At 46.4% G+C, this 25,047-nt stretch overlaps 1 protein-coding gene across 1 annotated transcript in view; it reads left to right on the top strand.

The window, feature by feature from the left end:
- The first annotated feature begins 1,870 nt into the window (after positions 1-1,870).
- Positions 1,871-25,047, top strand: part of plxnd1 (plexin D1) — a 51,505-nt gene continuing 28,328 nt past the window's right edge. The window contains exons 1-12 of the mRNA XM_068746238.1: positions 1,871-3,085; positions 4,630-4,806; positions 7,408-7,539; positions 8,163-8,263; positions 12,635-12,764; positions 14,512-14,689; positions 15,090-15,198; positions 19,166-19,265; positions 20,239-20,337; positions 21,735-21,824; positions 22,153-22,261; positions 23,233-23,390. Of these exons, the coding sequence (XP_068602339.1) occupies positions 1,871-3,085; positions 4,630-4,806; positions 7,408-7,539; positions 8,163-8,263; positions 12,635-12,764; positions 14,512-14,689; positions 15,090-15,198; positions 19,166-19,265; positions 20,239-20,337; positions 21,735-21,824; positions 22,153-22,261; positions 23,233-23,390 (2,598 nt within the window). The remainder of the gene's footprint in view (positions 3,086-4,629; positions 4,807-7,407; positions 7,540-8,162; positions 8,264-12,634; positions 12,765-14,511; positions 14,690-15,089; positions 15,199-19,165; positions 19,266-20,238; positions 20,338-21,734; positions 21,825-22,152; positions 22,262-23,232; positions 23,391-25,047) is intronic.

Raw genomic sequence — 25,047 nt, forward strand, 5'->3', positions numbered from 1 at the left:
AACATGCGACTCAAAGCTGCAGTAGATTTAGTGATCTATTCAAATGTTGCTACTAGAAATGCTGCAGAGAAGTTGAGAATGAGCTGACCTTTGACCTTACACCGTGAGAGCTCGGGTTGTGTGCTAAACCGCTCCAGTGCCTTCTGATGCCGTTTTCTAAGCGTGGAATAAACAAAGTGCATTCCTGACCTGTTTATGAGTCATTATTGGGTTTTGTGCGGATTTTTTGTCATTTAAAAATAAAACAAAGTTGTGTTACTGTTGGGGTTAAATCAACTTGGAGATTTTGGTTCTGAAACGGTTTCTGCTTGTAGGTCATGCATTGCAGTTAGCTCCTGTCGCCATTAGGTGGAGGTCTTTCGCCTTTTATAATCTTGACCTTATGGTAGTGCAAGGTTGTGTTGACTTTGAGTGAATGGTCTGCTTGAAGAGAGGTGGGGGGGTCTGAACACAAGGGGGGGGGGGGGTCTGAACCCCCCCACACACACACACACACACGCACACACACACACACACACACATGTTAATTCCACTGACTGTCGTGTTTGATTTAACAGCGCCAAACCGCACCTCACCGGTGATATCTGACGCTGACAGCTCTGACCCAGACTGGGCCTTATCCCTGCGGGACCTCACGCACGCGCATGGTCGAGGCTGATAGTGGCTCTGTCTGTTAGTGTGCGCGCTGAGCACTTGGGGGGGGTCATTTTTGTTGCACTTCGTCAGCGCGCCTTCCTCATTTTCCACACCGCCAGATTCGATGCGCGTGGCCGTGCGCCAAAGTAAACACCGGACGCACTCATCGCTGCAAGCGGCGAAGGAGCGAGCCCCAAGGGGAGAACGCGAGTGCGTCACGACCCCCAGGAGGAGCCCACGGTAAACGGGCACACGCTTCAGGATGGGCTCTAATTACTGCATGCATTCAGAGATAACGCCTCTCAGGTGCGACGGTGATTTATGCAAATGTTTGGCGCGTTCGTGATCGATTCCTTTCCAGGGATCACACATTCCCGTTCAGAGATGAGCGCATATGCAAGCACCATTCTGAGATTTTTAAAAAAAATGTTCACCATATTCGTGGGGGGGGGGGCGCATGTGCCGCACTTGAATATTTATGAGGCCAGACGCGCGGGGGATCTACGTCGGGTGTGCGTGAATGTCAAATACCGGAAAGGTGCGCCGAGGTGCCCATCTGGTTGCACTTTCACGCTGTTTGCCGTCTACCGACCGAATGTGCCCAAAAACGGAACCCTCCGAATCTGCAGAACTAATCTGAGAGTCGGGGGGGGGGGTGACCCGTCATTAACCCCGAGATGAGCCGAACCACTCGGGGGGAGAAGCTCCCACCATCGGCCCACTTTGAAAGGAGCGGATGATGGTTTTTATAACTTTTATGACAGAGAGCAGTTTAAATGTTCATATCCAAAATAAAGTTAGGAATGGACATATAATGAATATTTGATCTCGTCGTTGATTTCGACCCCCCCCCCCCCCCCCCCCCCCCCTTTCCACGCACATTGATGCACTACGACCAGAAATTACGCATCGATAAATGAGTTGGAACTCCTTGTCTGTAACCAAAGCATTGATTAAAGCGCATCCAAACCCCGTCGGGGCTCTGATCGTGGCTGCCTGCCTCAGAGGACAGACTGCTGAGCTGCGCGGTGGGCAGAGAGGAGGCAGGACGCACGACGCACGACGCAGGACGCACGACCCGCTCCGCGCGTCATTCTGGATTCAGGCGCTGAGCAGGAAGCAGCCTTTCCTCTCGGATTGTCGCAATATAGGAACAAACAAGACCTTTTTTTTTTTGGTCACTGCTCAATGCACCCCTCGGCGCAGAACACGCGTAATCCGGTTAGAAGGAAACATGCCTCCTTCGATAGGGACAGCCGCTCTGCTCCTCTGCGTCCTGGCTTTGGAGACGCGCCGGAGCGCCGTCAGCGCGCTGCACATCCAGCAGACATTCGCGTCTCCAAATCAGACCAATAACTTCGTGGTGGACCCGGTGTCCGGGAAGGTCTACCTGGCCACGGTGAACACGGTCTACCAGCTGAACCGGACCTTTGGCGTGGAGGTGGAGAAGCGCACCGGTCCGGTGGAGGACAACCTGTTGTGCCACGCGCCGCAGCTCCCCCAGGCTCCGTGCGAGCACCGCAAATCCCTCACCGACAACTACAACAAGCTGCTGGAGCTGGACCGGGAGCAGCGCGTCCTGGTGCTGTGCGGCTCGGTGTACCAAGGCTTCTGCGAGCTCCGGAACATGGACAACATCTCCGAGGTCGCGGTGGAGTTCCCGCCCCGGGGCGAGAAGACCGTTTTCCCCAGCATGCTGAACATCGCCGCCAACCACCCGAACGCGTCGACCGTCGGCCTCATCTTCAAGAGCCACGGGGGGGGCAGCCGGCTTCTAGTCGGGGCGACGTACACCGGGGCGGGCACCCGGTTCTTCCCCCAGAACCACAGCAAGGAAGATCTGCGTTTTGAAAACACCCCGGAGATCGCGATCCGGTCCCTGAACGTCCGGGATCTGTCGCGGCTCTTCACCTACGACATTAACCCTTCAGAGGACAACGTGTTCAAGATCAAACAAGAGGTGAAGAGCAACAACAGGCTGAACTTCGTGCGCGCGTTCATCCACAAGAGCTTCGCCTACATCGCCTTTAATAACGACGCGAAAACGGGCCAAAAGGAGAGCCAGCCCAACAGCATCCTGGCCAGGATCTGTCTGGATACCGAGAACCCCCGAAAGGCCTCCGGACCGGAGAGCAGGAAGCTCACCGAATCCTACATCCAGATGCCGCTCCAGTGCGGGATTAACGGGAACATCTACAACCGACTCCTGTCCGTGTCCTCCGCGGAGATCCACGCCGGCGGACGGGGGAGCTCCGAGCCGTACCTGTTCGGGGTGTTTTCAAAGGGGGGCCGGAAGTCCGCTCTGTGCGCTTTCAAGTTTGGAGACATCGAGGAAGAGATCCGGCAAGGGCGCAGGAGCTGCTCCAACTCCCCCAGCGGCGACGTCCAGGTGCTGGACAGCGTCATCCAGGGCTCCGGGGCGGCGTGCGTCCAGAAGGAAAACCTGGTGGTGAGAGCTTCGTGCGTGCGCGCGCGCGCGCGTGGGGCGAGTTTAGGTTTCTTATCGAGCGCATATTGCGATCAATATTACTGCATAACAAACGGATATCGATCAACAAGTGATCCCTAATCTAAACTGATTCTGGTTCATAACGACCCTTTTTAAGTTTCTTCTCTTCCACGGAATCGAACCGGCCACTCACGCCGGACTGCTGCGCGCTTCTGATCCGCTTCTATACGGCACGACGCACTTTGTTCATCCATATACAGACAGAGTTCTCTGGAAACGGAGGTTCTCTTAACGCAACACAGGAAAAAAGGATATAAAAATAGCAAATATTCACATAAAAGGTTAAATAATAACAGTTATAAAGTTGTTATTGGCACTTGATGCAGGTGTAAATGTGGGCCGTGCACCTTTAACCCCCCCCCCCCCCCCCCCCCCCAGTGAGTATAGTTGTCTCATGATGCTCATGACTTGGAGAGAATAATGAGTCATGAGGTCATGAGAGCCGGAGAGATGCTCCAGATCCGTGCGGGGGTTGTGGTGATTTGGTTATGACCAGATTTCCTGTTCTGTTTTAAGCTGCGTACTTTTCTGTGGCTTATTGAGATCACATTTTTGGCCCTTCAGGAAGCTTCAGCTTTGCAGACTTGTGCTTCCACTTTGTGATGACGGTGCCTGATAATTAACGCGTGGGCTTTGCGCGCACGAAACTTGCGTGGAATGCAGTGAAATTGAAGCTTTTCATTGTTAGCGGTTTTGACTGACAGATTTGGGGTCAAAGGAGAGCGTCCCGCCACCGCTATGCCCGTCAGGTCAGCGAGCCGCCCTCCTTCCTGGCGCTGTCTTGGCGGCTGCGACCGTGGAGCCAACCCACCAGTGATCCGACTGGACTTCCTGGGACAGAAATGAGCTCAGTTCCGTGTAGTTTGTTCCCTTTTTTTTTTTCTTTTCTCGCTCTTGCTGTCATACAACCTCACACAATTAAGTTAGTCTTCCTCAAGTTTCGGATTTGCGTTGCCATGGCTCCAGAGATCTGAACTTTTTTTTTGGGAGACAAACAGTCTGAAGGCCAGTTCTGAAGGAAAGTCTGACACAATTTTTGATAAGAGAGGCAAGCAGAAGGGTCCGTGGGAAACGACTCCACAACTGTCCAATGTGCTTAATGCAACTTTTTCTTCTTCTGTTTTTTCCCTGCCTCTGTGCGCTCTAAAATATTCAAAGAACTCCCAGCAGAGCCCGGCGCTCGTACAAGCGTGTCACAAATGTTTTATCCATACTAAGTATTTGACAAAAGCAGCGTCTTGTGAGTGTCGAATACCCTCGAAAGTCTTTTTCATGTCTTCAGTGAGCTATCTAAAAAGGGATTTAGCAGAACGAGTTGTTTTCCGCCTCGCTTTCATCATCCAGTGTTTGTTTTGTCTCCCTTCTCTCCTGCTTCTGAATCGATTCCTTATGAGAGCTGACGAGCATTGATCTCTTTCTCACACCCCACCCGTCCCCCACCCTCTCTTTTTTTTTTTGTGTGTGTGTGTGTCTTTGTGATCTAGTTGCAACCTGATCAACTGGATTGCGGTGCAGCCCACCTGCAACACCCCCTGGCTCTACAGAGGCCTCTGAGGGCCATTCCTCTGGTTGAATACCCGTCTCTCAGTTCAGTCTCTGTGGACTATGTGCAGAACCACACCGTGGTATTCCTGGGAACCAGTAACGGACGCCTTCGTAAGGTGAGAATGCTACGGACCGCCAGTGCACACAAATCTTTCTATGCAAACGTAACCTCGGGTCAGATCACAGTCGCGGTACATCCTGAGTGAGGCTCATTTTTTCTTAATATGTGGACTTCTGGGAAAAACTGCGTGCGTTGTTATGCAGTGTTGTTCTGATGGGGCTGCTGAATCGCTCAAGCACAGACATCTGCTTTATGTTCTCAGCGTTGTCACTCCTGCAACCCCCCCCCCCCCTCCTCTCCACTCATCCACGACCCATCATGCCCCATTAGGTAGTCCTAATCATGCGCTCTAATGTTCCTCAGACCTGCTTCTTGTCTAAGAGATCACCAGAAGGCCATTTAACAATATCGGTTGACGGCATATGACTAAGCCCTGCCATGTGTTCGTCGGCCTCAGAACATCTGCCAGAGGGGTCCGGCTTGTGAAAAACCTTTTCAACGACCAATTAGCAACATTCTTTGATTCTGTCTCAGCTGCATTCCCGGCCACCCCTGACTGAGCTTCCTGAGCCTGCCGTCGGGTCCCACAAGCTGCTTCCAGACGATGTGAAAAAGGCATAAACCCACTGGAAGCTTAGTTAGCCTGGTATACCTTTTTACAACTTTAAAACTATTCTCCTGTAGGGGTGTGTCATTAAAAGAGTGCCCTTATCCCTCCACAGATGCAGGTACCGTTTTAGCCTCGGCTAAAACATGCAGTAATTGTTTTTGGATGGTTTCAGCCGGATGCAGAGCGTCGGTGCGAACAACTGTGTAAACGAGTATGTTTGTGTGCATCTGTTGTCTTTGATTACAGGTTTGACTTTGTTTTGGAGGCGTCTGACTTTGTCTTGTGGGCAAAAGCGCTGTGATTTCACATGTTTACTCAGATGAACACACACCCCCTGCGATTATGCGCTGTATGCGTGTTCATCTCAACCTCTATAGGGGGCCTAGTGTTAGCGTGACCTTGGGGGGGGGGGGAACGTACTCTGTGTTTTTTAGGGTTTTGTGTCTTTTAATATTTGCGTCCACATCTGCATGTGTGTGGCATCCTGTGTGTCCGTGTGTGTCTGTGTGTGTGTGTGCCCTGAGGATGGAGCTGCTACAGAGGTTAATGGTGCTGTTAGTGTGTGTAATGTGATTCTGACTGTGAGTTTGGTTCAGACTAAAGAGAGGAGAACGGTGGTTGAGATTAAGTTAGGCCTCTTTCTCTGTCTTGGAGAGAGCCCTCGCTGAAGTAATTTGTAATTACATGCATTTTTTAATGAAGTCTCTTTCTCCCCATTATAGCTCACTTCCATTTCTGCTTCTCGCAGAGTTCGCCCTTATCTCACACACTCCCGTCCAATTTTACTCCCTCAGTCGGTCCGCTCTTCCTCTCCGCTGTTCATCCCATCATTGTCTCGTCTCGCCGCTCCGCCCGTACTCTGTCCCAAATAGAAAAAGGCCCTTTGATTCATTTTGCAAACAAATAAACTTTATCTCTTTGCCTCTCATGTCTCTCCTGCATCACCTCCATCTAGCCACTTTCCATCTCCTTCACACCCAGGTACACATACACACACACACACACACACACACACACACACACACACACACACACACACACACACACACACCGCAGCAGCTGAGCACTCGGTGGTTGAATAGGGTCTTTTATCTGCAGGCAGATAGAGAATGGAGTCGGCGTGACCCGCCCGTGCAGCAGGTGTTTTGTTGGTTGACCCGGTGGCGTGCTGCACCACAGCTCCTCTAATTTCTCCTCTTCTCTTATTCTGCTCCCCGTCCAGGTGTGTGGGCCGCGGTTTACTCACTCCTCACTGTGTCGCTCTGTGTGTGTCTGCAGTCGCTGGGGTGAAGACACAGCACAGCTGCTTGTTATCACCAAGGCAGAAGAGACAAAAGATGTGTGCGTGCGTGCATGTGTGTGTGTGCGTGTGTGTGTGCGTGTGCGTGTGGGTGGCTGGTGTTATAAAGACGACAGTTATATTTGGAGGTCGAGATAATGCCTCTCATCACAGGTTAAGCCACTGCTTTACTGAGCTTCTGTGTGCTGTGGTTGAAAATTAACCAGCATGCCTCAGTGAGCACTGATGGCTTTGTGCGTGTGCATGCGTGTGTGTATGTGTGTGCGTGTGTCAGTGGCACGGTCCGTGCTTGTCACCAGATGCCGGTCGGTTGCCAGATCCTCATGAAGCCATAATGTCTCCTTTGAAGAGAGACCTGACAAATCAAAGAGAGACGAACGTTCGCGGTCTGCGTGACAGGAAGTTTCACGCCGCTCAGTTTGTTTTCCTACGCCGCTTTATGTGTGTGTGTGTGTGTGTCCGTCTGTGTGTGTGTGTGCGTCCATGAGAACATGTCACCCAATTTATTATCTTGAGCTGCAGGAAGGCCAGCGCTTAGATAAATCACTGCTGTGCTAAATAGGATTAGAGAAACCACTTTAACAAAGCGCCTCCAAAAATATACTTGAGCAGTTCTTTTGTACGAGTGTGAGGCAGAAGTTTCACTCGGAGTTGACGTTTTGTAGTCGCAGCCACCTCGAGGAAATGCACAGTGTCCCATTCTGCATGTGCTCCAATGCTGAAAGTCTGCTCTCTTTTTTGTACAGCTGACCCTCGTGGCGAACATGACCTTGGCCAATCAGTGGACACTGAAGCTACCGACTAGCGAAGTGGTCAACCCCATCATGACCTTTGACCCCAAGGATAGAAACTACCTTTATCTCATGACCTCACACCACGTAAGAACGGGACTACGAGCTCCAGCTCTGGTGTCATGATTATGTGTCGATTCTCCTCAGCTCTGTCAACATCGAGAAAAACGATCACAGTCAGACGCGCTTCGCGTCCTGTAAATCCTCCTCAGTTCCATTTAGCTGAACAAACACGTATTTGTGTGTACAGACTTACAAAATCAATGTTTTTCCACCATGCTCGTGATGCGGTGTCGCTGCACCTCCAGCAGTTTCATCACGCGTCACAAAGACAGACGAACTGCCTGATTGCTTCTACGTATTTGTCATCAGCTCAAACTGCTCCTGTGGGAACCCAGAAATGGAGGATGGCATAGAAACAGGCAATAAATTGCTAAATAAAATGGAAAAGTTTTACCCTGTGAGGAGACACTGATATGACTGTTTCTAATTAATTAACCATTTAGATTAGGAAATCTCAGATATAATGAATCAATATTTTTTTAATTGCTTATTTTGTCAGCTCAACAGTTTATAATAGGCAGGCAAATTCACATTTACTTTATACAAAAAAGTGAAGAGAAGAGCAGCATTTAAGATAAGCAAATGAATTTTTGAATAGATTTTGAAAACAATACTCTTTTATATCTTGTGTGTGTGTGTGGGCGCAGATGCTCAGGGTGAAAGTGGCCGATTGTGACCAGTGGAGGAGCTGCAGCGACTGTTTGGGAGCCGGCGACGCCCACTGTGGATGGTGCACCCTGGAGAACCGGTAAGAAATACACACACACACACACACACACACACCTCCCGTTCCTCCTCGGATTAGTTCTCTCTCCTCCTCTTCTGCTCCTGCTCATTAAACATATCATTCATTCCAATTATCTTATGCTTTGGTGTCATGCACACGCCACATGCTTTTGGTGTAATAATAGGGGAATGCCTAGTGTCTGTGGAGGCAGAGATCCAGTTACAAATAATTATATGAGCAGTTGTTTTAAGCTAAACTGATAGATCAGACTGAGGGAAATAACAACTTAGGCTTGTTGCTTTGATCATTTGATCAATGGATTCAATGAAACCACTCATTTGCGGCTTTTCTCCCTCCTTGTTCTTTATTTTAACATTTTTGGCCAGGCTGAATGGAGTTTTTTGTTTGGTTTCAAGGCTGTTTCTTTTTTAATGCATTGAGCAGAATTGATTTATTTTCAATAAGCCTCAGACCGGCGGGCGACATCATTGTTCAGAGCAGTCCCCTTGTTCTATGGTAGTTTTTTCCCTGGGGGGGGGGCAGGCCTGGCGCTCCCAGCGTGGAGTGACTCGGCTGAAGTGTTGCCGTGAGCGAGCCGGACTACACTGTGATTAATGTGGTTCTGTCAGGACCGGCTTTCTGTTCACTGGCTTTCAGGGACAATATGTGTACTATCGAATTTGTAAGTGTGTGTACGTGTGTGTGTGTGTGTGTGTGTGAGAGTGTGTGCGTGTGTGTGTGCGAGTTGGCTGTTTGCTTGCTGATTAAAGCAGATCAGACGAGATAGTGATTTTTGTGATGAGTCGCGCTGCAGCTCTGGGGGCCCTGGCATTGCTCGGGGCCATTCAGTGCTGGAAGAGTGGAACTGATGAGAGTTGTGCATTTGTGCATACGAGTGTGTATAAGCGTGTTTGTGCTTTTGTAGTCAGACTGACTCGCTGTCATCTCCCTGTCTCCTCGACTTATCTTTCTATCTGTCCTCTCTTTATCCCAATGTCTACTTCAATTCAGTCCATTTTTTTTACCCTCGTGGTTCTGTCTCTGTCTTTAGCTTTGCCTTTTTTCCTTCCTCTCCTGCTATCTTTCAGTAGCGTTGGGAATTTACCCATCCTGCTTTCAACCTCCCTCTCTCTCTCTTACTAGTCCTCCCCTCCTCCTCCTCCTCCTCCTCCTCCTCCCCCTGTGCCCTCATCCTCCTTTCTATCCCTCGACAAAGAATTGCTGATTGTGATGATGGTGATGGGAGGGAGAGTTCACACTGGTTCTTTTGACAGGGAAATGTCAAAGTGCATAAGCCTGTGTGTAAGTGTCAGAGTAAGTGTGTGTTGCTGTCTGGCTCTGGAGGCCAGGGAGCTGATTTCCTGTGTGTGTGTGTGTGTGTGTGTGTGTGTGCGCACGCACAGTTTGTCCAGTCATGCCAGCCGCTGGGCTGGCGATGTGGCCTCAGAACTCAGGGGATCAACGGGTTGGTATGTGGGGGTGGACTCCTCCATCACCTCACTGCCTGATGCAACAAGAGGAAGAAGGAAAAAGACCACTGGAGAACTATCTCGCAATCTGCGAAACCACCGCTGTCTGTGTGGGTGTCTGTTCAATTTTATGCACGGCTCTGACGTCTCTCAGCACGTCTGCATGTGAAGTGAGCACGAAAACATGTCTGTTCGCTCGTTGGAGTCAGCATTGTTCGAGAAAGAGAGCTGCTTTCTCTGCCAGAGATAAAGCTTAGTCCCCTGATCACCCTTTTCATGTTGGCTCGGGTTTAATCTGCCACATGTCACATGAAAGCACTTAAATATCTTTATTTAAATCAAATTATGCATCATGTGGCCTCTTTGGTATTCATAAATTACCGTGCTTATCAGGATGTGCTTGTCTCGCAGCGACTTTGTGCGAGTTTGTGTGTCTCATTCTCATAAGCTCATGTCCCCCCTGCTGTTTCACCGTCCCCGTCCCCCCCCTAACATTTTATCTGACATAACGACAGGTGATGAGTTTTCTCAGGGCACACTTTAGCTGAATATGTTGAATGTTTATTTTAAGGCGCTCTTTTAAAAGCTTTTAAAGTCATTGTGAGGCAGGCGAGGTGTCAGAGGTGAATGGAGTGTGTATGTTCATGTCTGCTGTTTACTATTCCTATTACAAAAGAACAGAGCAATGCTTTAGATTTAAATGGTCTTCCCTGCTGCATTATTAATATATTTTTATAAACTAGAGAAATGAAGGAATGATTGGGTCTCCTCTGTGTTCACACACTTTTGTTGAGACATAGTTGTTTTCATCTTTTTATCGACACATAATCCATAATCCAGTGTCTGGGCTAATTAGGTGTTTGAGTCGTATGCAAATGAAGGTCACCAGCCGAATTGTCGGAACATCGGGGTGTCTGAGCAATGGCGTTATCCCAAGAATATCATGTGAATTACTTGAGCAATTGTGTTTACTAGCCAGCCCGGCCAGAAACTCCACATTTTGATGTTCATAAAAGTCTGTGTGCTTTTTCTTTTTGAGACTGTAAACTAAAGTCATGTTTTAGAAATGACTTCCTTCAGCTTATGCCACGTGACATCGTACTGTATGAGGCAATAAGCCGCTTTCCACAAAAAAGTCGGGACTGTCCATGAAACAGGAATGAATCAAACTGTTACAGCGTCCTAATCCTTCGTGATATGTCCAATTGAAAAGAACACAGAAAGGCCTGTCTGAAAGTTGTATCTCATGAATGTCATTGCGTTTTGTAAACATGTGTTTTTTCTGAATTTCATGCAAAGACCAGAGTTCTTCTGAGAAAGACTGTTGGAAAATGGAAAAGTGTAACCAGTTCTCATTTCATTTAAGTTGCATCCATCCAAATAAAAGGAAAATGACCCATTTTGATGGACTTGACAGCTGGAAATTCACCCTCAAATTAGTCGAGTATCTCATGTTGACGAAGTTCTTCTGACACTGAGGGCAGTGTAGCAGGTCTTGGTCATATGCTAACGTTTTGACAAAATTTCCAGAGATCACGAAAGTTGTTTTAATAGATTCTCTGGGGAACAAGAAAGTCTATATTGAACATTTTTTAAAATGAGTATGTTTCTGATCCTCATGTTTGTAGCTGCAGTGCCAAAAACTTTCAAGCAATACCCAGAGGGACGAATTTCAGAATCAATAACTAAACAGGTCGAACATTTCTGCTGCGTTTCACTATTTGTAAGGCCGATGTAGTGTTTAAAGGTTGCTGAGGTTGTTCAGGATCGCGTGTGTGTGTGTGTGTGTGTGTGTGTGTGTGCTTGTGTCAAGGGGATTTTTCTGTGGCTTCAAAGCCACTCGGTTCTATTTTTAGGTCAGGTTCAGCAGCTGGATTCACGGCCCCCGTCGGTCCCTCGGTGCCAATGGGACTGAATCTGGACATTGACTCTCTGGGAACAAATACTGTCCTTGCGCTTAGAAGCTTGCGGGCACACGGACACAGGCTTTATTTTCAAACAACCACAGAAGTGTGAGAAAGAAGTGCCAAATTCTTTATCTGGCATGCTAGGTTGTTGCTAAATGGGGTCTCCTTGGTTTCTCCTTTCTCTGAGGTCGTTTTGTCCTTCCAGTCGGCACTGCGGAGGAACTAAGCTCTTCCAATGGCCGGTGAAGTTCATTAGTGAAACAGAAGACAGAGTATGAGGTCACCTTGCTTTTTGAATGCCCCTCAATAGTCTCCTGTCCTTGACATTCATAATTCTCGCATAGGGGCTCATTCATTATTCACATATCAATACAAAACATCTATAAAAAATAAAGCTACAGATCAAATAAAAAGCATTTTTAGGCATTTTTTTATTCAACTCAGTCCCTGGCCACTGATCCTGGTGCCTTGCAGGATGGGTTGCCATAGCAGCATGCGTGACCTAGAGTCAAGTAGTCTCTTGAGTTCAGCCAGACGAACTGACAGCTGAGTTGTGAAGGTGGCATTAGGAGACGAGAGCACCTCGTAAATCTGTGGCCAGCAGACCATGAAGCCCAGTGGAGAGAATTTGTAAACTCCTCAAGTGAAATGGAAAGCTTCAAATGTTTTTCCTAAAGCTCAATTTCAAATACTATGTCTGATTGACTGTAGCTGACAATCAATTATACATCATTTATGTAGGATTAAATAGCTGAATCTGCCACCAGTCATAGCACTGAGGAAGCCTCTCGGATGAGAACTTCATTTACTTCTTAGTCATCCTTCAATGACGACAGTCACCTTGAGGAATGTGACTCTGTACAAGCATCTGGATTTATTGTCACTTTTTTGTCATGTCATAAATTCCCCATGACATTTTCAGTACAGAAAATCAAATATTCCCGTCTCTTTGTCCCTTTAATGTAATCAAACCCGAAATGTGTTGCCATAAACATGATGCCTCTCACTTTGTCCAGATGCACCATTCAGAAGGAGTGTGCTCAGGCACTGCTGCCACGGTCCTGGATCAGCATTGGCGAGGGCCCCCAGCAATGCCCCTCCATGACTCTCACGCCCCCAGAAGTCAGCGTCTCCGCAGACATAAAGGTGAGATCTGCTCTTTCAGTGCCATCAGGCAGACCCATTTCAGAAGTCAAATAGACATCGTTTCAATTGTTCTCAACATATGTCTCTGCGAGTTTCACCAAGTGGTCAAAACAAACAAACAAACAAAATCAATCGTAATGTCGTTATTGTAATTTAAATGATGTCCTCTAGCTGCTAGGACGTCAGCGGGTCTTCATTTGAAGAGACTGACAAAGGAGCAAGGATGTGGAGCTCAATACGTACAGGAGACAGTTGTGTGGTATACGGAGTACTAACCAGATAGTAGAGAGTAAGAAGTACTTAAAGGGAAGGGAGAGTTAAAAAGATGCTGGCTTGAGTGATGGTGCATTATATTTAGAGTAGCATTATGATAACCACAAAGCTAACTTTCTAATGTGGCAAAAAAATCACAAGGATCCTTTATAGTTTCAAGTAATTCTGCACCGACGAGGACAAACGTATCTCTATTATATTCTATTTATGCGCACATTCTCGTCCATTTCTATCGGCGAATCTGCATATTTAACTCGTGCTCTGATGTAGAGGTCTGTCGTCTGATTTATTCATGGCAGACAGAGAGCACCTCGGCTCTCAGCTGAATTAGTGCCGCTTGGTTTGTTTAAGAGCTCAAAGAGCAGAGCCAAATCTGACTGTTCAACTGTTGACTTTGAATGATATACAGCGGTCTCCTTGAAATACTTCATTGAAGTGTTGCTGTATTCCAAATCACTTCTAATTTAATAATTCAAACTGGGTTTTATGCGCTTGTTCTAAAAGTGACAAAAGTGTCATAAATGTCACCAGGGGTGCTAAATCGGGTTTATTTTAAAGGGTGCTGTTGGTGAACATCTTTGTCGATACAGATGCTAGAAACTGCATGCGGTGCGCCGGGGGAAACCATTATAGCATTAGTGTGACTGTGGAAAAACACATCCAAGAGTTTTTTTTGTTCTGAACAAACCAGCATTTTTGCTTTGTCTTCTCCGATCTGCTGCAGCTTTCAGAGTTGCCTGTACACAATAATGACATGATAAATATCTAACAAAGTCTCGACTCTTGGAATTCATTTCGCCTTTAATCACAGCTTATAAGTGGACGAGTCTGAGAGACGGAAGGTCATTAATCGCTATTTGTTTGTAATACTGGTCAGTGTGGCTGTGATGGATCCACCAGCTGCTGGGCTTGCAGGCCTCCTTTAGAGTCGCAGGAAGCTGAGCTCAAGGTTGTCTTTGCAAACAGGAAGCAGAAAGCAGGATGTCGGGTCCTCAGTCAGGAAATGGCCCATTCCACTAAACAATGGACAGGATTTTTAAAACATGTTAGCACATGTTGCTGGCCTCTTCTGTTTGGATCTGCTGAGCCACCGAACCTTCATCTCACTTTTCCTCTTCCTCCCTTTTTAGCGGTTTTTGCCTCCCCCCCGTCTCCCTGATTTTCTCGCACATTGAAATCATTTAGCTGAAATTCAGTCTTGTCAGAAAGGTGCTATGTTTCGCATTATACATCTGTCACACGTCATCACTTGGCCCGATTTAGATGTGAATGTAGCACCTTGCCATCTGTTTCTTCATCGCCATTTTGTTTTTCTTCTTCTCTGCATGATCTTCGGAACAAATTTGAAGCAAAGCTCTCTAAAGGCTAACTGTACATGCCATTTCAATGTCATGTGTGTGTGTGTGTGTGTGTGTGTGTGCGTGCTGAAGAATAATGATCTATATTCATGCTCCTATATCTGTTTCTGTCATAGGATGTTGGTATTCTGATAAATGGCACGGTTCCTGATCTGATTGGCTCCAGGGTGGAGTGTGAATATGGGCCGGGTGTTTCTACAGCGGCCACGGTGCACCTGGACTACGGTCCTGCTCAGATCCAGACCTGTCCCCTGCTTCCTCGAGAAAACTACCGGCCCATCCTCCCCGGCGCAGGTGAGACTGAGCACAGATATGTGCCAGCCATCTGTATAGATACACAATGTGATTTATATATATATATATATATAGTTTGGGGTCACTAAGATTTTTTTGATAGAAAAGCACAGTTTTTCAATGAAGGTAAATTTAAACTAAGAAATACACTCCATACATTGTAAATGACTATTCTAGCTGCAAATGAAACTGACCTGGGTGACCCCAAACTTTAGAACGGTAGTATATATATATATAAAAGATGTCGAGCCATGTTGGAACAAATGCAATTTCCCTTTTCATCTTCCAAAATGCTGCCAAGTCAGCGAGGCACCGGGACGGTGGCGTTTTGTAATATGACAGTGATACCATCGCGGCGCTTGACACATGCGCCGTTATTTATATGCCTTTGTTTCTCCAGATCATCTGGCTGTTTCTTTGGCGATAAAAGTGAATGGCACATCTGTGGTATCTGGGAGCTTCATCATCTACGACTGCGAGAGGACTGGAGCGATACACCCCAAGACGCCGTGAGTCACGAATCCATTGTTAACGCAGTCGATCTCAAATTCTGGATCCATTCCGCTGCTGATGCCGGCGTTAGATCCCTCGTGTTCACTTCACCTTTACTTCATGAGTGCTTCTTACACCACCGCTTACATGTTCTTTCACTGGCGTTTTGACTCGTAGGCGGTCCTTTTAACCAAACCGTCCAAAATGAGACTTAAATACTAATAAACTACAAAAGCAGTTTTTCCTAAACAGAGGGCTTTGCCAAGCTGAAGCACCGCCCAGTTGTTTGCTTGACTCCGCTTTTTCCCTAACACACCCCCCCCCCCCCCCCCACCCCCCATCTTTCTGTTTAGGCCTCAGTGGGTAAATATTACCGGCATGTCCTCTTGGAGGGCTTATTGTGTATTTGGCTTACTCAGTGCCGGATCAAATACGCGCATTAATATGCTGTAAACGTTAAGCCATGGGAAATTGGATATGTATGTCTGGCTGGTCATCGTTGATGTTTGTTTTTGTTAAGGACGTGTATGGTCCGAACACAAAGGGGGGGCTCTCTCATTACTGGAGGCGATCCAGCTGGCTTCCTACTGCATGTTGGACCATGTCAGAGGATCCACTTTATCTGTTGGCCAGATCTTAGGCTCAGAGTGGCATCAGTGTGTGCGTTTTTGGGGTGTGTCTCTTTTGTTAGATTTTTGAAAGCTACCTGGAGTGTAAACGCAGCAGTTGCACATACACGTGTGTGTGTGTGACGGCACTGTATGTGCGCATGACCTCCGAGAGGTCCAGGAGTGTGAAATTAAATGATGGGCTTTTTTTTCTTTTTGAAAGTGATAATGAGAAAGGAGCCGTCCTCACAGGACGCGCGTTGAGCTGCACACTGTTGAGCTGCTATGCTCAAACTGATTTTAATCACTCCAAGCTGTTTCTTTTTATATTGTATCATCCTTCTTGAGAGCATCGTGAGCCACTTCTCTCCGGGGGAATCTTCTAGTAAAGTCTCTTTGTTTTGTGCTTTTTAAAATTAAAATAAAATATTACTATTATTTTACGCTATAGTGCAGTGCACAGATCTTTGCAGTGAGAGAGATTATTATTATTATTATTATTATTAGCATTTTGTTGAGTGTCAAGTGGACTCATAAGAACTATTTACCCGCAAACATTCCAAACACAACAAGTGTTCAGTGATAATAGTGATGATTTAGAAGGATTTATTATCAATACTATTAGTGCCCATAAAATTCAATTTATGAATTCATGCACTTCTACAATCTAAATCTTTTTGCAAGCCATCTAAACTTTAATAAATTATGTTTGAGTGTTTTTAGACATTGATGCAAAGTTTAGAAACAATAGAAACAATGGAATTAGTAGTATAAAAAAAGTGAGCACTGTAAATCCTACGCTAAGCCAGTTTGAGCTTTAATTACCTGAGAACAGTGAAATGATACAAACCCATTAAGATGAGATAATGCTAGCATCGTGTCTCTGGGTATGTAAACCAAATAATAATAATGTTATTTTGTTTCAATTAATCAAACATTTAATTCTGAAATCATCAATCATTTTGTCTATAAAGTGTTTTGGGAATTGAAGAGTTAATGTATTAATTTTTGTGCTAAATCGTTTCGATTCTTGGCACCCCTAAGTTTTTAAAGTTTGTGTGTGTGCATGTGTGAAGGATGTAAAGAGAAGAAGTGAGAGGGTGTCTTTAGACCGTTCTATGATCCATGCAGACTTGTTGCTTAGCAGAGTGTTAATGACAACCAGACGACAGCATTCCAGTCTCAGCAAACAGCCCAGTAGGAAGACCACCTCGCCTGCCCTCTCAAACACACACGCTCTGTCTCTCCACTCTTATTTGCTTTTCTTGTCTCAGGTCTTGGCACGTCTCTTTTTCTCTTTCTTGTTCCTCTCTCTTGTTGCTCCCCCCCCCCAAACCAGTCTTTTCTTCTGGACGAGTTTTTCTTTGACAGAGGAGTGATTGAGGATGTGTGTTTAACTGCTGCGTCCACTGAGACCCTAACAGCCCGGCCCGACTGTGTATTTAGCGTGTGTGTGTGTGTGTGTGTGTGTGTGTGTGTGTGTCAGTAGTGTCACGGGGTAATTGCTGACGGTGTTGGGTCAAGCAGTGAGAGAGTGTATGAACAATCTGTGAAGGTGTGCGGTGGCATGTAGGTGTTTTAGTAGGACAGAAACGTAAGCTGTAGCTGATAAGAGCCTCGAGGGAGCTGTCTGTTTCTAATCAGAACACACACACACACACACACACACACACACACACACACACACACATGGTTCGATTATGTTTCCGCATCGCTTTACACCCATCCCACTCCAATCACAACAGTCTAAAGACCCCTCAGAGTGCTGCTATCAGTGGAGGCGCTATCGTTCCTAGTGCGGGACAATCCGTCTCTTCCCAGAGGCAACGTAGTGACACACACAGCTTATCAGGAAGCACACACACGTTTCTACAAGGATCAATACAGTAAAATCCATATTCCCCAAACAGTGCCCTTAATCTTCCAAAGTATATGTCTAACATAAACTTGTAGCCTCATTTTAGCGGGCAGATAACCCCAATCAGAACAAAGGGGGCGATGGGAATTCCAGGGAGTAAAAGCTCAGAAGGAAACTCAAGTGAAACTACTAAAACGGTTTGTCAGTGAATCAGCCATGTTTCGTTGAATAGCTGTAACTGTTACACAAATCAGGGGTCTGTAATATCCCCAATCGTTGTCTTCCTGGAGTCCTGATCAAACGCTGATTTATTTATATAATTCTGTCTGGTATCTATTTATCATCTGTGTGCATATGACTCTATTGGATTTCTTATTGATTAAATTATAAAAGCATTAAAATGTTTTTTTTAATATACAAGGAAATTGTTGCCTTATATAAGTTATATTATTTTGACAAATGTTATATGTGCTCAATCTAACAAATATTCTGGGAAACAGTATTATGCCGTTTACACCTCTAAATCCCTTAAATTAAACATATAGTGTAATTGTGTATGAATCTAGTTAGATTGGTTTACTTTTTAAAAAAGTTGCATAGTACACAGTAGTATTAGTTTAAATGATAAGGTATAGCTAAAAAATAAACATTAAAACAACAACAAAATGGAAAACGGAAGTCTGCATCATTTCCTTAAACAGCTCAGCACTACCAGTTTTAGCAAGCATTACTCAATCAGGAGGAAAAAAGGTGCATTTATTTGGGTGATTATCAGCTATAAAGGAGGTAAAGCAAGTATCGGTGGCAGCAGAGTCACCGGTGGGACTGTAGGAAGCAGCAGAATGAAAGAGCATCACTCAGTTTCAAGAGGCCGACAGCACAGATGAAACGATGTGCGAACAGAATTAGGTATTTCAATGGAATTTTAACGCCATTCATCAAAATTAAGAAACATCACAAGACTGTGACCATAATATGTGTATCAAGGCTTTAAACCTCCGAATGAGAAGCTGAGTGCTGACCACAGAGGCCTCGCTTCACACACTGAGATCCGTGATCGCTCCCAGTGCGAGTGTCTGAAGGAAGCGTGCCGATGCTGTCGTTCCTGATGCAGGAAACGGCGTGGAGTCTAGAAGCTGCCGTTGGATCCTGCTTGCCAAAACGGCCTCGTTTGGGTTGTCAAACAGTCATAATGATAGAGAGAACTAACAGGAGACTGTGCTCACATGCACAGCATCATTTATCAGACTTTAGTCAGAGTGTTTATAGAGAAGTGTTTCGTTTCAATGCTGCACATTGGGCCCAGTTTGATGTCTTTGCTGCGCTGTAACCGTGGAATGAACGTGTTTGTTCCACTGACTAATCCTTACCTCCTTGTACTAAAGCTAATCATTCCTGCCATTAGACGACACTAGAAATCAGGATGTGTCGAGGACGGATCAGCGGGAGGAAACGGCTCCGATTTGGATGAATGTGATTTGCGAACGCTCTCCATGTATTTGTGTCGACCTGTAACAGATGCCTGAGCTGCCTGAGCACCAGATGGAAGTGTTACTGGGACCAGGAGAACCACCTATGTGTCGCCAACAAAGATGAGTCAAAGCACGACCTGATTGAAGTGAGTAACCCCAATTCTCCTCCTGCTAATCCATCCAGCAAACATGGACATGATATTAACTGTCTGTGGCGTGGTGCCTAAACCTTAGTCAGCGTGTTTTTGGGTTCTATATTTTAAAGATACATTTGTACGTTAATCCCTGTGGTATATAATAGCAGGGTTAGGGTTTGGTTTCTGGTTGGGGGTCATGCCGGCGTGACCTCAGACCACTGAGGGTTAGGATCCCACTTAGTCCAGCATCAGACATGATCCGGGATCCAGACGGGCTGGTCCAGGGCACTTATTCATTGTGAGGGTTCAAGTCTCGACTGAAGTATGATGAAATGTTGAACGGGGCTATAAAACCTCTGGCGGTTCTGGTTTTACAGACTCTTTACAGGGTAATGTGCCATTTTAATGCTCCTTAGACCTCCTCGAAAGTTGTTCTTTTGGCAGCTTTGCTTGAGACCTCAGCATGGGGAAGAGTGATTTAGAATTATTATTTAAATGGTAACAGTACAGGCGCTGTGAAACTTAGAAAATAATAAGAGCTAAAATCAATAAATAAATAAAAGCTAAGAAAAAGAAAGAAATGGCAGCTCCTCCGTTTCCACTCATTTTTTTCTGTGCCTCGGACAACATCAAGATTAACCCCCCCACCCCCGGTCAGCCGGTGATTCTATTCGACTATCCTGTGGCTCCTTTCTGGTTATTCCCTTCAGATTATTTGAAGAAGTCTTCATGACGTAGGTCTTACGCAGAGGAGGAGGTGGGTTTTCTCCTGCTCTGCCGGTGTCCGGTCCGTCTGCTTTTCTAATCGCTCATCGTCTCTGTAGCTATTGTTGTTTCCCTCAGAGCGAGACTTTTACCCCCTCATTTCCTCCTCCTCCAGATAAACAGGACAGGTATTTTGGGTTTGCGGATGTGTGAAGGAGAGCCATTGTTTTCTTTAACCCTCTGTCACTTCCTGTCTCTGCACCCCACCCCGCCTCAGAATGCCGTTTCCTGCCCCAGCTTGGTTGCCTCGGAGGTTCCTCCATCCCCTTCAGGAATGGCCCAGGACTTCAATTTATCCCTCATCAACATCCACGAGGTACGACAGACGACCTCCAACCACGAAGCTTGGTCTTAATCCAAAAAGCATGTTGAGAAAATGATTGGGCTAAAACACAAGCATATGGCGAGTTTGCTTCAAGCTGAGTTAAACACCGGCGGGCATTTGTGTGCTGTGATTCGGGCCGCAGTTGAACGAGCAAAAATTTGACTTTGGATGACAAAAATGAAGAAGAGTAACGAGCGAGTGTCTTTATGCTTATGTTGCTCGCTGCTCAGCTCACCTTGCATCTGGTATCGAACGGACAAGCTGAGCTGTGTCTTAGTCAGCAGGAGGTACAGCGTGCGGTCGGATTGAGACAGTCGGCTTTTACGTCTGCCTTGTTCATGCTAAAGTTGGTTCTTAAGGCTCCTAATCTCATTCTTAATCTGCACTGAGTGAACCAGAACCTTAACCCGCATCACTGACGAGGACACAGCAGGCATCTTCTCGAAATTCCAGTGCTGCGTGGTTGCCAGGCGTGGCCAGTCACACGCATAACCTCAGCCGGGCCTCTCAAGCCCTTGCCTTGTGTGTTGCTATGGTGACAGACATTGAGTCACATACCTCCTCACTGATGCCTGGCGATTGTTTGCTCTTCATGCTAGCGCATCATTATCAAAGTGTTTTACAAAATCTTTGAATAACGCTGTTGTCTTGTCGGAAGGTCAATTCAGCATCAGCGTTTGGTGTCACTCAGGTTTGGACGTTTCCATCACTCAGACTCGCATGGAATCTGTGGTGACTACAGTTTCCCACATTTCTCTTTTTTTGTGTGTAAGCCTTAAATAAATTGTTTGGATCTAAACTGATAAACAGCCGACTGAACATAAGTCAAGGGAACATTTCAACGTCTGTTATTTTGTTTTTCCCATAAAAAAAAGGATCTGCCAGATCCCCCCCCCCCCATAAAAAAAAAATCTAGCCTCTTTGGTGTCAAAATCTTCCTGGAGAGAAAGATCAAAGAAGTCGAATGTAAGCCGGTTATATTTATAGACAATGAGCTCCTCTACTTTAGTAAGTATTTATCCATCACTGCTCTTAGCTGTCATGGCTTCTTTATGGTCTTGCCTTCAAATTTCTTGGCTCATTTAAATGCAGGGCTCAGATTTAGCAAATGAATTCATATTCATTACCGTGACTCCCAGATGACTTGCAGAGGTGTGGGAGTCCAGATGTTTATGAATATGAATTCCTCCTTTCCGAGCAGCAACAATTACATGGGTTATTTCAGTTTCCTGGCATTATTTTGGAATAAAATACGAGCGAACACATTATTCTCTAAATCCATTATTTTAGATGATTACCTCATTCTAAGAGTAACATTTTGTCTTTGTTGCCTTGCTTGCTTTTGTCGAAAATAGTGCCTGTTTTAAAATGAGTGGCTTTCACAACAGGGAGAGGAGCTGGAGTGTGACTTTGGGACGGAGCAGCGTTATGAGGCCTCATGGGTGAACAGCTCGATTGTCAAGTGCAGTGGAGTAACAGTAAGTGCAGACAATGACCTACCTGAAATAACTAGTGGGTCCATTTTCCAAGTAAAACAAAAAAAAGATTAGTCAAACTCTGCTGCAGTTGTTGTGCGCTCACTCTCGGTGCCTGCGCTGATTCTAGGTTTAAACCTGGTTTGCAAGTTGTTTTTGTTGCAATTATTCCAAACCCTTGTTTAGAAGTTGAGCAAGAACCCGTTATTATCTCGAGCAACAGCAAGTGGGAGTAAATGCATGTGGAAGCAAAATGACAATACAATTCACGCGGATTACAATTGAGCTTGCAGCCTGTTTTATTTTTATCTCTACTGTTCTGCCCATGCAGCTGTCCACCAATCAGAGGACTCAGATTTACCATCTCAACCTGAGGAGGAGGAGATTCTTTCGTGGTCGCCGTGAGGACGTATTTGTCGACACCCCCCAGCCAATGAGAGGTGAGACAACGCGATTATTCCTGTATCTACTATGCAATTAGTCTCTCACAAAAAGAACAAACACGGCTTAGCTGACACCGTACCTCCCAGAATGTGTTTCACACAAATGTTTTCTGATGAGATTTGTGGATTTAATTAATCCCATAGGGAGGGAAAAAAAGAATTACTGTGAAGGACAAGGTTAGACTGCCTTACACCTTTTCATTTTTTTAATGTGAAGTAAAACTCATAATTTTCCAGTGACTAGTAATTTGCGATAATGTCATATTCTGCTACTGTCTAATTATATATAATAACCATAGAATAGAAAGAACTGCAATTTTTAAGTGCTAACAATGCTGTTGCCAGGCAATCACCTTGTTACAAATTCAATTTGATGATGCTGAAATGATGAAAAGTAGCATGTATTGTATGTTGTTAAACTTGGCATGTTGTCTGCAGCGCAGCTAAAAGCCAATCCGAGCTTATCCTTTTCCCAGATGTGCTGTTGGTCGTCTATGTACCCGCCATGTGAACAACAGCCCTGGGCCCCCGCCAAACTCTCTGTTCACGGACAGGATGGTCTTTTCATAACATGCCGAGTCATCAAATTTTTAAACGACACATGCTTTATCACTCACATGCAGGCAGACGCTAATATGCGCACAAATGCATGCACAGACGCACATGCAGTGCGGGGGGGGGGGGGGGGGGGGGCATAGTGGAATATGAGTGTATTGTTCTGTTCCTCGTTGGCTTTGTTTCCTCCACTCCACCAGTTCTCTTTTTTTCTGATTCATATTTATAGCCTGAATGCATCACCCTGCAGATGCTCAAGCCCATATGGTTCACATGAGCCTTTTAAGAGAGATTTAGGACTCTGTATTACCGGTACATGCTAACCAGACACGGAAAACACAGTTCAGAAATGCTGTATTGGTACTCTAATAATGATTGCCTCTCCATCTCCTTGTGCTCCCGTATTCCTCTAGTGGAGGTATACAACTGCAAAGTGGGTAGTTCGGACTGTTCCCAGTGCTGGGGCCGGGAAGATCAGGGCCACCTCTGCGGCTGGTGTGAAAACAGCTGCAGGCCGAGGGATGACTGCCAACCCATCGTCAATCAATGCCCGGCCCCTGAGATCCATAAGGTAAGACTGCAAGTTAAACATCCATCAGTGTTTGCTGTAAATGTTTGTATTCATCCCCGCCCCCCCCCTCCATCCCCAGCCTCCATCCCCAGCCTCCATCCCCAGCCTCCAGGTGCTCGGACACAAAATGGAAAATCATGGGTTGCTTACATCGAGTGGCGGCCCCATACCCAGTCTGTCCAGAGTCAGCTGACGGGGGGGGGGGGGGGGGGCGCGTTTGATTAAAATAGTTCCCTCAGTAATAACATGAACACTTAACCAGACACAGCCGGAGGGGGTGTTGATCTGCAGTCGCTCGGGAGGGCATGGGAACACGCCCGCTGTCCCATGTCAGTGGAGGATATGTGTAAACGTTGGATCAGTCCATGTTTAGAAATCTTTGTGAAGAAAGCCACTGAGACTGAAAATGAGCCGCGAGGGGTTCAGACCAAACCTAAGAGCAAAACCACAGAAGAATTGAAAAGTGTTTATCTTACACGGGATCCGACTTTGGTCATGTCGAAAGCATCGCCGCCGTTTACCATCGGGTCCTTTCTCCAAACAGTTTATGGAGCTCATTTGCATGATCACACACAGTTGTTTGCCCGACTGTAATGGGAACGTGTTTAGAGGTGTCCTCGTGGCCCTTTGTGTTGCTACTGAATGTTCTATCAGGCGGTCCAGGGAAGCACGGCTCACATGAGACCCAGCCGGCCTGAACTTCCTGTAGATAAAACCCGCTCGGCCCAGGAGAATAAGCAAGTAGAACAAAGCCGGCGGGCGCACGTACAGACACTCGTTCACTCGCCCTGACTGCATGCTGCGTGTCAGCGTGGCCCAAATAGGCCATATTGAAGACGCTCACCACGATTATCCCTCATTCTTCGTAGCTGTCAGCAGATTGTGGGGGGGGTGCAACTCACGGAGACTTCTGGTGTGACTGAGCTGAGATGCCGTATGAATGAGGAGGCTATTGTTGCACCGCTTTCTCACACACACCCCCGCAAACAGTCCCACCGGCATTCTCGTGGGGTGGGGGCTGTGGTTGTGTGATGCAATGCTTTGGCAGCCATGCGTTCCCCAAAAAAAGCCATGGGAGTTTTGAATCCGAGCACTGTGGCTTAAAGAGGAAGCGCTCTTAGCTTTCGCTCATCATTCACACGGCTCTTTGTCAGAGTGAGCGCGTGTGAAGCTAAGATAATCAAATGTGCACCACTGTGGGCGACAGTGGTGCAGTGGTTGAGAGGGTCATCCTACGACCGAGAGGTTGGCGGTTCGATCCCCGGCTCAGGCGCATGTGTACACTGTCGTTGTGTCCTTAGGCAAGACACTTCACCCGCATTGCCCGGGCGCATGCGCACGCTGCGACCAGCAGCAGTTCAAACTGCTGTAAACCAAATTGCCCTCCGAGGGACAGATTAATAAAGTATTAGTATTAGTATTAGTTCTTTCTGCTCAGGATTTCGTTATGTCTTCAACTTTGCCTTTCGCCGCCTAAATGTGAAAAGAAAATGTCTCCCCCTTCAATGTAGTGACGCGAGACAACCGAGACATTTATTTCCCCTGCAGGCGCTTTATTCTCACGTGTGGGTTAGTTCACTGTTTTAAAAAAAAAACATTGATTAGGAGCACTTCCAAAAACAGGAACCGTCAAACAAAGTATATGCCCGACATGAAA

Source organism: Brachionichthys hirsutus, chromosome 2 (assembly GCF_040956055.1).
Source record: "Brachionichthys hirsutus isolate HB-005 chromosome 2, CSIRO-AGI_Bhir_v1, whole genome shotgun sequence".
Classification (NCBI taxonomy): Eukaryota; Metazoa; Chordata; class Actinopteri; order Lophiiformes; family Brachionichthyidae; genus Brachionichthys; species Brachionichthys hirsutus.